General features: G+C 39.3%; 2 protein-coding genes across 6 annotated transcripts in view; one reads left to right on the top strand and one right to left on the bottom strand.

Annotated features, from left to right (window-relative positions):
- Positions 1-12,745, top strand: part of LOC113995856 (centromere protein P) — a 128,806-nt gene that overhangs the window by 26,809 nt on the left and 89,252 nt on the right. The gene's annotated exons all lie outside the window — the stretch shown is intronic.
- On the bottom strand, positions 8,937-10,765 carry OMD (osteomodulin). Its single transcript, XM_027736025.2, has 2 exons — positions 9,825-10,765; positions 8,937-9,274 (listed from the first exon to the last, which is right to left on the bottom strand). The coding sequence occupies exons 1-2, from the start codon at positions 10,762-10,764 to the stop codon at positions 8,952-8,954; spliced, it is 1,263 nt and encodes a 420-aa protein (XP_027591826.1). The 5' UTR covers position 10,765; the 3' UTR covers positions 8,937-8,951.

The raw sequence follows: 12,745 nt of genomic DNA, 5'->3' as shown, positions 1-12,745 counted from the left end.
GTTTCAGTTCTACAGATAACTCAGTGAATGCTGTCCAGGTGTAGAATTTCCATCTGAACTATGAGCAGCAGTTTTCTGGATTTGTAATGCAGTTCTTCCTCCCCCATCCTTTTCCTCATTATGTATTTTTGGCAGGCAGCACAAATGGGAGCCAGATGACCAACTTGAAAGTTTACAAAGTAGCTTTTTCGAGTCTTTAAAAAGTATGTAGCAATAAAAATCTAGTGGGAATATATCCAGATTTATACTTCTCTTTCAAGGTAATTTTTTTTTGCTTTTTTCTAGAGTAATACTGGGGATAAACCATGCACCTTTTGCTTAAGTTTTATTGTGCTGCCTTGTCTAGAGACCAGATGTCTGTAGTAAATCTGCAAATGGGAGAGTAACTACAACCAGTTGCTCTCTAAACTCTGTGAGTTTATTACCACTTTCTGAACTCATTAGGATTTTATAATAATGTTCTTAGTTTATCTCACGTGCGAATTTAACAGTGTGATGGTTTGGACTTTGAACTTGCTCTAGGATAATGATATAACAGATGTAAAGGGAACAGGCTCAGTAATAATGGAAATTGGGCCCTGAATCACCTTGGATGCTGTTCTGCTGGAACACCAAAGGTTTGGGAGTGGCAGTGGCAGTACCATCTGCCCAGCCCTCCTGGCTTCAGCCGTGTTTCGGAAGTAATGACACAGCTCTGCTTTGTTCTTACCCCTTTCCAGCTGCCACCCCTCTGCCAAACATCCAGGTTAAGATTTCCTCTGGCTCTGAGGCATCCAAGTGTTTCCAATGCTTGAATGTAATCAAAGGATAACTATTCTAGGGGGGAAAAAGTATCAAGTATTGAAGCTGAAAGCAAGATATAAAATCTTAAATATATTTGTAATATTTTCACTGTAGTTTATTCTATAAGTACTGAAATCCTTGAATTCACAGCGAGGCACATGGGATATCTTGGGAATACTTTTTGTTTTGGTTTTTTTCCTTATATATGACAACTTTAAAAATGAGAGAAAACTACTAGATAAATGAGGCCTTGAAAAATTAGAAAGTCTTTGTGCAAGAAAGCTCTTGCTTACTTTGATCTGCAAGATGAGAAGACTTTAGGAATAACTTCTGCAGAAAATGTGAAAAGTCTGATCTGCGTCACAAGATTTGTGTGCTTATCAGAAAAACATTGTGTATATTCACTGTTCTTGTACAAGCACTTGTAAAAAACCTCATGAATACTTACAAATACATTCAAAGAGTGATATGTTAATTCATTTGGCATGATGTCCTCAAGGTCTGGCTTACAGTATACATTTACTGCCAGTGCCAAATAAAACAGTAGTGCCATATTTTGTGTGCACTGTCATCCCTTGTGTCAGGAAGAAGAAAATATATCAGCAAATAATGTCAGATAAAAATAGTTTTTATCTGAACATGTACCAGATGCTCAGATCAGCTCAAGGACAGGGATGGGACAAGTGGCTGCAAACAAGGAAGGGGCAGCAGTGCTTCCTCCAGCACCACTGTTGCTTTATTCCTGCTCTGAGTGGATCCAAGTCATGTGAAATGAAAATGTGGTTCTTATGCACTGGCAGTAGGGGAGCTCACAGGAAATACCTGGCAAGCAGAGAGCGCTTTCTAGGCACTGTTAGTGCTTGGAAATTGGATGTATAAGTATCTGCTGCTTGGACTCTGGTTACAGGGATCTATGCAGTTGGAAGGTGGTTTATGACTTGGAAACCTGAACAAGCTGTTTTTAACTCCCTGAGCTCCAGTTTCTGAAGAGGACCTTGATAGTGTTCATGGTGGGCTTTCTGATTTCCCCAAGGTCCTCATTTGCACCGACTGATTTCCCCACAAAATACTTTTGCCTGAAGTGTTTGGCATATAAAATGGTCATTTTACTAATTTGGTTGACATGGAATCCTGGCTTAAATTTGAGCAGTGGTCATTTCCCTACCGTTTTGTAAGGATATAAAATGTAGCTGAAGGTATAAATGAAGCACAACACTTATTTGCTTCTAGTAGAGGGAGCCCAAGCCAGTTTGACAAGGGACACTTGCTCTCTGGATTCTCCTGCCAGAAAAACTTAACTTTAGGGGAAAAGGGTTGCAGACAGAGTAGGTGTAAAATTTGTTGCCCAAGGTTGCCTTCTGTCAGGTTAAACGATGAAAAATAATTCTCTCTAAAGACAGAAAAAGAGAAGTTGGATGGGTATGGATGGCAGAGATAGGAAAAGTGTGGGAGTAGAGCAAGACAGAAATGAAGGTAACAATCCAAACTATCCGTTGCTGCCTAAAGCTTCTTCAGCATCTGGGAAGGAATCTGGTATTTAGTGCAGTTTATATGTCAAGAGCAGATAAAGGAAAAAATCAAGCTGAAAACATCCTGGAGGGACCTGAGGAAAGATTTTGTTTTGCAGATTTTGTGAATTATTTGCTCTGGCTGCTGTCCAGCTGTCTATTTATCTTGTACTCCAAGTGGCCTCATATCTGCCCTGCTCAGAGCTTTAGTGGGACTAATTCAGTTCCATTCTCACCTTTCTACTAATGCTTCAAGATATTCCTTATGAAATAAACCAAAGCTGAGATTTTAAAAGTTTGTGAGTACTCAGGTTTGTTCTATATTCAGGCAAAGAAAGTGTATTTTTGCAGCTGCTTAAAGGCCTTGGCTCTCCTCTTGTATCATATTCTCTAAAGGACAATATTGGCCAGTTCTGCAATTTGAGTTTGACTGGTTTGAAGTGTTCTTGGAAAAAAGCAGTATGGATTATTGCTCAGCTGACCTGTGCTGATGGTGAATATTGAAAATCACTTCTACAGAATGTTCAAAAGTCAGTGTCTTTTCCTGGCCAGAAATTTGTCTGTGACAAAGGAGATGGGGAGAAATTAGGAAAGCTTTTAAAGACTCCTGGGCATTTGTAGACCTGGGCAGAGTGCTGAATTTTCTTTTTCTGTGTGATAGTTTTGCTCCACATGGAAGGCAACATGTTCAGTATTCCTCAGCATGTCTTGTGTGTGAAGTGTGATTAACCACTTCATGTTGATGAGCTGTTCTGGTTTGGAATCATTATAACAGAAAAGGTTTTAGAGAGTAAAAGTGAGTTATTGAACCAGCCTGATAACATGGGCAAAATAATTTACAAGCAGCGAGGCATAGATTTTCTGTTAGAGAGAACAAAGGCATGAAGTGATGTTAAAACTGAACTCAGTGTTTATCTTTTTATTTTCTTCTTTTTAACCTAAATATAACTTCATGAGGTTGTTCTCTATGTAATTTTTATTTTCTAAAATATAGGCCTTTTCTACTTGACATTTGTGTGCAATTAATTCTGCCTTCTAAAACTGCTTTTTTCTTTTTGGTACTGCTCTGTGATATGAGACTTCTGTGAGTCCTGCATCCCCCTCTGCTTTTTGTTGAGGTCCTGATACAGGGGATAAAAATAGTTTTAAGGCAGTTTAATGCCAGTGCTTGTGCTGGGGTTGCATTCATTCAGGGAACTAAAAGCATCCCAAAGAGAGGAGGAAACAGTCTCCTGGTTTGTTCTTGAGCCCTGCACAGAAATTGGGCTGCAGGCAATACTATAGAACAGTTGGGTAACATTAAAGAAAGTATATTCCTTCCCTCCCATGCTGAGCTGGAGGAGGGTTCAGAGATGGTATGAAATGTAAAATAAATGATCATCATCTTGTAGAGACAAAGCTTAGAACGTTCTTCAAGATTCAGAATGACCAAAAAAGTGCTGGAAATGAAATAGTTATGCATAAACACCTCCAGTATTTGTATGAAAAGTTGTAACAATTTCCAAGGCTCAGTGGATTAGATTAAGTTTAGGTCACTGTTAGGGCCACCAGCTGCAAAACAGGGACAGATGAAAAATGACCCAGTGATTGTATGGACATCCTTCCATATGATTCTGATTTATAATCAGAATTTTTGGAAGCTGAAGACATTACCTCTATTTCTTGTATTTATGAAAAAGGAAGAGTCCTTTTATCAGTTACTGTGTTATAAATGAATAAAGTGCATTTTAAAAATCAGGCACAGTATTAAACAGCAGTCCAGCTGTGGTTAACAAATGTGAATGATCCCTGGAGGAACAGCACTGTCTGCTCGCCCAGACCCCTCTGTGGAGCTCATGTTCTCCTGAACTTTGCTGTATATCACCAGTTATATCCTGACACAAAGCCAACCTACTGCAGCTTATTGAAATTTCTTAGAATTCCTTCCTGAATTGGCATTAGTTCTTTATGACAACACCATCCTTTGTGGAGAGCTGTTACTCTGTCCACAGGGACACTCGAGTCAGGGCTCTGAGCATCGGTGGCCTGATCCAGATATTTTACATCAGTCATCTGCTCCTTATGTCCTTTGTAGCTTCTGCTTTACTCTGTGTCTGTGGCTCATCTTCATATTTACCTGCTTTTCCTTGTCTTGTGCTTTTATAAGAAAGGGGAAGGTTAATTTATTCTTTTTTTTCTGTGTAGAAGATGAATTTATGCAATGAATTACAAGATTATTATGTGTTTTTCTTTTAAATTAATTGGCTTGTTAGAAATGTAAATTTTGGATGAAATACTTTAAAACATCAGATGATAAATGTTTGTGTTTGTGGAGTTCCATAACTTGCAATACACACAATTTGGCTTATAGCTGAAAAGTTCATACCCCTGCAGCAGTGCTGGGAAATGATTGTGAAATCTCTTCAGTGTATACTTTTTTTGGTTAAAAATACAACATGTTCTCCTTTCCTGCTTTTCAGGTAGGAAATGCCTATGTTTATTACTTGCAATGATCAAACTGAGAAACAAAGAAGGAAATGGATACATATTGTAAAAGTGGAATGTGAATAAATTAAACTAAGAAAACATGAACTGTAAACCATCTGTTTTCTATAAAGAACTCTTTGCTAATCCACATAACTTTTATTATCAGAATACTGAAGTAAGTCTCTCAAAAAGTAACTCTTATAAATATGAAATACCTTCAAAAAAATGGGAAAAGGCAAAATATATTCCCACTCTTTTGAGGCTAAAGGAAGAAATGGAGACAGTTGGATTAAATAACTAAATGCAATTATTTATCTTCCTTTATTTTTATTTTTTACAATAACCTCTTGTGGCTGGTGCTTCTACTGAATTGCTAATGGAGAGACACTGAGTTGTGACCCAGATCAGGCTTTGCTTCTGTATTTTCTGATTCTGCTGTAAATAAGCTCATTAAGCTGTTTGATGCTTGTTAGATCTTGCTGTTACTGATGAAATAAATAAGATTTTAATACATGTTTAGTTCTTAGTTTACGAATCTATTTTCTTCTTAAAACCACTCAATAATATTCTGAAACCAAATACCAGAGCAATCATGAAGCAAGGATGTTTTGCTACCAAAATCTGGTGCTTGTGTAGTGGTATAATTGGTTTATCCAGAGCTCCACACTTGCATGGCTGCTTTGAGTACCTGGATCAGGGTGGATGTCTGTCTGCTCCAGGACACTGCAGCGTGGAGCATTGTAGGCATGCTGTTCCCAAATTTAAGGAGCTAGAAAATGCCTTGGAATATAACCACAGTTGGTAGTGCTTAAAAACAAACCCACAGAGTTTCAAATTCTCCTGTATGGAGGCACTCAGCATTTCCTGGTGGTGAGGAGCAGTAGCAGCACGTTAGCAGAGCTGAGGGGAGGCAGGGCACGGAACTGGCTGGGGAATCAGCCCTAAAGGTCAGTGTGACCTGTCTGCAGTCCTGTCTCCAGCAAGGGCCATGAGCAGATGCTTTGGGAAGAGTGGGAACAGGACAGTCAGGTAGGATCCTTGTCTCATCCTGTCTTCAAATGCTCTTCCATTCTCCAGCTATTTTCAGATCAGCTCTTTTGTACCTGCTGTGCTTTGTTTAACAACCTGTAATGGATCTCTTCCAAGAAATACAATTACCTGTGCAGTCTTCTCTTGAAACACATGTAAAATTGCTGCTGTGTCCTCGGGAGCTCAGTTTAAGGGCTGACTTTTCACTGCTACAAATGTGTTTGTCCAGTTTGTACCTGGGCCATATCCCCTGATGGCTCCTTGCCCCTGTCCCGGGGCAGCTGATCCCTGGATCCATGCTGTCTGTGCAGCTCCGAATTTTGTGGGGATCTTCTGCAGCTCCTCTTAGGAATTTCTTTGCTGAGCTGGTGAGTGCCTTCTCTGCTGTTTAGATAGAAGCCATTCCTTACCTTTGGTGGCCTCGTTACCTTTCTGAGATCCTTTTCTAATCATGCCATATGTAATTACACCAACTACCTGAGGGTTTGGAAATCAATAATTTGATTAATGTCTGGGTGAATCACAGGTTTACAGTGGTGCCTTGATGTCTCTTGTTTTCTCTTTCTCTCTAGTTACTCTACATTTGAGTTTGCTGCTGGGTACCAAGCCAGTGTTTTTCATTGAACCACCTACTGAACTACTTGAGTCTTGCTCCTGAGTGGTGGCAATGAGGTCACGCTTCCATCTTTTCCTTGGATATCACTTCTCATTTAACAGTGATGAGTTTCATTGGCTGTTTTAGCACCCCAAGGTCTTGTTGCAGTCACTCATCACTCCTTAGCGCTCGTAACCTCCCTGCTCGGCCTGGTTTGTCCATCTCTTGCAAGTATTTTAAACTGAATAAATCCCAGCAAAGCTCCCACCAGTGGGATCCCTCCACAGTAAGAACTGACCGTTTGTTCTTCCTTAAAAACCTCTCAGAAATTTTTATAGGCAGTTTGGACCAGGATCTCCCTTTTCCACATCCTTCATGATTCCTTCAGAGAACTCCAAGAGATTTGCAAGGGCAGAGCACCATGGCTTTTACAGAAGCCATTCCCAGTCTTCCCAGAGCAAACTGTATTCAGCTCAACATCCATGAATTCTGTTCTTTGTTAGGAATTCCTGTTTCTCCAAAGCTGGCAAGTCTTTAGTTCCATAATCACCCTAAAATCCTTCTGGAAGAACAGTGTCCTATTTGCCACAGATGAGAGATGATAATATTAATTGAAAGAAAAGTGAGTTACAGTGGTTCTGTTTGTAATACAATTTTCATGTCCCATTTGAAGGAGTTAAATATAATAAGACTCAAATGAGTTAAATGTCATAAGCTCTAAAGCTTTCAATAACTGTCAGTTTGACTTTAAAAAATGTATATAACTAGTTGCTGCAAAGTTCATGTCTTTAATTCTACTTTAAAACTAAAGCTAAGCTTTGCTTGAGAGATGATTTTAAAAAGCAGGAAGTTTGTGATAGAAGATATAATATTCATACTATAGAAGGATAGTGTCCTTTTTTTAAAGCTGAGCAAACCTTTCAAAAAAGCCTCTATTTTAGCCTGCATTTTGTGCACCATTCACTTAAAACTTGAAATAGCTGAAAGGTTCCCTAAGGTTCATATACTCCATGTTTATGTTGATAAAGCTATAAAGCTATAAATATATCTAAATTTGTACATATTTTAATGAGTATGCATATGTTCCTTGTTCATGAGCCAGAGGTTGATAAATGTTAATAAACATGTTTTAAAAAAGAGGAAGACAAGGTTATATTCATGGGCTTAAAGTGAATCTTTATGTTAAAAAATGTGTCACTAGGTATTTTCATTTTCTTAAAAATTGTTTAATCAGAAACCAAAATATATGAAGGTGGGCTTCAAAAAATAACTGACATTGTAAGAGAAAAAAAACCAAACCTGCGTGTTACTTCATAGAAACACTGGTACAAATCTGCTCACGTACTTCTTGTAGCTTTTTGAGTTTTCATATACTTAAAGTGCAGTGTAAAATTGGAAGAATGGATCTTTTGCTTGCATTCTTTTTTTTTCCTGTTGAAAATGGTGATTCTCCCTCACAGGTAACAAAGCATTAATGGGGAAAAAGTGCTGAAAAATGAAGAATTAAAAAAAAGCAATAAAGTGCTCTATAGTGTTATCTTACCCTGTAGTTATTTGGATCTGTTTCTAGGCATAAGACACCAAAAAAATCTACATAGCTCAAGGATTACACAGTATTTCAGGTTACTTAAAGCAGTTTTAATTCTACTTTGAAGCAGAATGTAGCTCACTGCTATTAGCTTTGCAGAGGGACAGTCTAAAATATTAGTTCAAAAAACCTGGAATGCTTCTATTTGTGCCTGTTCTACCTGACTAACAATTCTAATAAGATTATATTACAGTTTCATATGTCTTCTGAAGTAGCATGGGCTAAAGCACAGGTAAAATGTGAATGCTAATGGTTCAGTTGTGTTAATACTCATACTTCTCCCTAGATTCTAAGAGTGTGATGAAAGGTTGTGTATTGCCTATGTTACTAATAAGCTGCAATATCATTTGGAAGGTTGTGATAGTTGAGGTACAGACAGAGAAGTAAATATTATAATACACCTTGTCAGGACACTTAAAACATAGAATGGGGAATAGAATTTTTGGGAAAAATCAAACCTCAAAGATTGATTTTCTTGTCCAGTTAGAAAGTGGAAGAAGAAACATCTGTATTTCTGGAGGATGTGGAGGAACCTTGTGGAAGTATTTTGTGACCTTACCCTCCTGTCCTGCTCTCTGGTGTGTCTGTTTTCCTCCGCTCTCAGCAGTAGGATGCAGAGCTGGGAGGATTTTTGCCCTTAACTATTTGTTCCTATAGAGTTTGACATTCATGTGTGTTTTAGGCATTTTGCAGTTTAGAACACAGAAGATTTTCAGGTCAGTTTTCTTCAGCTTAGGCTGCTCCCCCAAGGGTGAGCCCACCATCAACCCAGGTGTGTATCAGACTCTGTCTGATGTCAGGCGAGTGCTCTTTGTTCCTGCTGCTCTGGTTTTTACTACACCAGTAAGAGAACACTTCCCTACACTAAATCCGCCCTCCACACATCTATATTAAACATCCCAGACTACCCAATTGTTCTAGAGTGGCTCTGAATGACCCCCAACTAAGGAAAACTTTCCCTGTACACTCATTACCAATCCCTTCAGTGAAAGTAAGGATAGAAGTAGTTGTTGTCTTGTGCTTCGTGATCTTCTTCGGTGTCTTGACTGTGCGTTTCCTGATTGTCTTCTGCTTCCTGGTATTCCTCTGGGGTTAAGAACCGCCGGAACACCGGTGTTCGGAGCCGGGTTGGCCTGTTGAGAGTCACGTTTTGTTCTCCGTAGTAGATGGTTCTGATGAGGGGGAAGCAGAAGAAGGCATAGCTGCTGATTGGGCTCGTCAGCTTGTTCTGGTCCACGCGGATGTAGGTCAGCTGGTGGATGTTCAGTGGGTCCAGAGTTGGGCACATCAAAGTAACGTTTATGTCTGCAAGAGAGTGAAAAATCTGAATTAAAATGCAGAAATTTAAGATCTGTTGCAAAAGCGAAACTCACGTTTTGAAATTGAAAAGGGAAAATATTTTTGCGCAGTAATATCATTTTTGCATTTTAAATCAGTTTTGTAAATGGCAGTGATGACAGTTTTGGGGTTTACAGACTATAAGGTTGTGGAGTAAAAAAAGAAAAAATATGACTACCACTAGAGTTTGTAATTAGTATTTTATGTGAATGAAATGTTTTTGGAATTCCTTTTGTCTGTATGTTTTTATCAGTTGCCACATCAGAAGCAATTTTCAAAAAGTTTTTAGCTTGTTCTATGAAAAACTGGTATTAAATTTTACAAGGAATTGCAAATTAGGGGTAAACTGAAAAACCAAATCCTCTCTAATTTCACCAGTTTGGTCTCAAATGACTGAGGATGTGTTTACAATGCATCCTGAAGAAGATGGGATGATATTCTCCCTGCATTCCTCCCACAACCAGTGCCAAAATCCACTAAGTTCTCTGCTTTTAAAGAATTTTATCCATCAACGTACTTTCAAGTTCATTGCCTTCAATATACAAGTGCTGCAAACTTCTTGGAATATAGAACACTTCTTTCAGTTTGTTGTGTCCAAGGTTAAGTTCCAGGAGGTTGGGTAGGTTAAAGGTGTTGCGTGGAATGTCCTGCAGGTTATTGTGGGACATTCTCAGAGCAATGATTTTGGGGAGTCTGTGGAAATAGTTTTCTGGAATATAAGAAATGGAGTTATTTTCAAGAGAGAGGTGCATAAGTGATGCCGGCAGACCGGGAGGCATAGTCTGTAACTTGTTGTTGCACAAGTTGAGCTGCAGTAGATTTTTCATGTTGGAAAAGGGTCGGTCTTTGAGTACTGAGTCATCAAGGAAGTTACTGCAAAGGTCCAGCGTGGTGATGTTGGGTAACCCTCCCAGTGCATCCCCAGGTAAGCGGGCAATCTTATTGAAGCCAAGGAGGAGTCTCTCCAGAGAGCTGGGCAGGGGGAATGGAAACTCTTCTAACTCATTATGTTGCAAATAAAGCTGCACTAAGCTTGAAAGTTTGGCAAAAACCCCCTGGTCAATCATGTGGAATTTAATTTTGTTGTAGCTGAGGTTGATTTCCCTCACAAAGGTGACATTAGTGAATGGTGCTGCAGGCACGGCTTCGATGTCGTTGTTCTGCAGGTAAAGCTGTTGGACGTGACCGGGGATATTTGGTATTGTCTTCAGTTTCCGATGGTCACAGTACATGGACAAGGGGAAAGCTGGTGGGCAAAAACATTCCCTGGCACACTCAACTGGGAGAGGAAAGCGAGGAACTTCAGCTTGTGTGTTCGGGTTAAAATAATATGGAGTTTGATGGTCTGGCTCCTCATAGTCATCCTCGAAATCATAATCTTCATACTGACAAACGACCAAAGCAGCCCAGAGGAGGTGAAAGATTGATTGGCTCAGAACCCCCATATTTAAATTCATATGTTGTGACCTGTTGATGAGAAGGAAAATTAAGTTTTAGATAGTCATAAAGTAAATTACGTGTAAGTTTAACTTTTAAAAAGCAGCAATACATAATGAAGTAGAACAGTGCATTCCTTTGGCAACGCTGTCAGTGCCATTATTCACAGAACCAAGTTTTGATCTGTACCTTTCAAGAAAAAAAAGCATAAACAAATTCATTGTACTTGAAGTAAAAAGAAGTTTTCTGGTCTGACTTCAGACAAGGGACAGCTTTCTACATGTCCTGTGCCTGGTACTGAAGGACACCAGTTGGGAGTGTTAAACAATCCCAGTCTTCATTCCTGTCTCACTTTAATTTACTGCAGAGTTGCAGAAGGGTTTTTTTATGAAGTGGTATAACTGAGGTTTGTATTGGACAGTGGGTTAAGCGTCAGCCTTATAACTCAGTTTTAAATGGGTGCAGATGGAATTCCTGAGTAACTTTCTTCCTCAGACCTTTAGAAACACAGCGGTACCCTAGTTATACACCTATATTTGTAGATATTTGTAGGTATTTGTAGGTACCCTAATTATACCCATTACACATAATACCCTAATTAGACACATTTTTGTAAACACATTTGTTACCCTCACTCTGGTGCATAGCCAATGTCACACAAGTGTTTGGAAGTGACTTTGTAGAATCACAGTCATGGAGTGGGTTAGGGTGGAAGGGACATTAAAGCCCATCTCCTTCCAGCCCCTGCCATGGGCAGGGACACCTTCCACTAGCCCAGGCTGCTCCAAGCCCCGTCCAACCTGGCCTTGGACACTCCCAGGGATGGGGCAGCCACTTGCTGCTCAAGTGTTTCCATCTCCAGCAGCAGATTAGATCAGCCTCAACTTTCTCTTGGGGATCTTCAGGGGTGGAATTCCAGCATCTCTCTAAATAACCCAAGGTAGTGCTGTACTACCCCCCTTGTGAAGAAACTGCTTGTCTTACTAAGCATCCAAGCCATGGCTTGTGTCTATTGTTTTTGTTTTTAAACAAAGTTATTTTTGTTAAAAATATATGTCCTGGACTAAGGTGAGGTAATCCCAGGATTGTTTCTATAAAGAGAACATTGAAATAGATTGGAAATATTGCATATTACGTAAAATAGAAATTTATGTGGCTTTGGGGATTGTATGTTCTGTGGCATTTTATGTTGTTTTTCTATTATTTTCCACAAAACATGGCTGACTTAGGACTGTGTGTTAATAATGATAAAAATGGGATTTTTCCATTCCCATAACTTAGTTAAATCCAATACACTTCAACCATTGTCTGCACATCACAAAAAATCTTCACAGTCTTCCTGTGCTTCTCTAATCCTATGTTCTCTATAGATGTGAACTACTTGGCCTTCAAAGTACCCTTCTGAGGTGAAACCCTGATGCTGTGAAAGACAAATCATTTTGCAAAGCCAGACTAACATTGTAGAGCACTTTATGCAGTCAGAGGAACCCTGTTATTTGGCAGAATAAGCAGTCGTGAGTCATGTCAGGCTGTTCAACCTAAACAACAGCAGATGAGTCAAAATGTAACATTGCAGGTCAAAGCACATAAACCATGGAAAAGTTTTAGAGACTTTGCTCAGCATAGGACGAGAACCCTGAGGCAGAGAGAGGAAAGCAGATATTCTCAGGGGTTTGTATAATGACATCCATGGTTCTTATTCACGGGACTCTGTTTTCTTGATACTCTTAATATTTGGTTACTGAACTCTGTCAGTAACAAAGGAGATGAGACTTAGAAATTCTAATTTCCTATGATTCCTAGTGGTCATTGCCTAATGCATGATGATTTCTATGAATTGAACAAGAGAGAGAGAATTCTAAGAAAAAAAAGTAGTAACAAACTTGTGGTATTAATATATCCTTGTAATCTGGTGTGACCCAGAGCCTGTGTGTGCCAAAGGCTGTGTGGAATCTTGTGTCATGGTCAAACTTGCATTTTTAACTTTGTATTTGAGTGCTC

Source organism: Pipra filicauda, unplaced genomic scaffold, assembly GCF_003945595.2.
Source record: "Pipra filicauda isolate LSUMZ 115617 unplaced genomic scaffold, ASM394559v2 scaffold102_size2360937_pilon, whole genome shotgun sequence".
NCBI classification, from domain to species: Eukaryota; Metazoa; Chordata; class Aves; order Passeriformes; family Pipridae; genus Pipra; species Pipra filicauda.
Note: the sequence above shows the minus strand (reverse complement) of the source record. Positions and strands in the feature narration are given on the sequence as shown.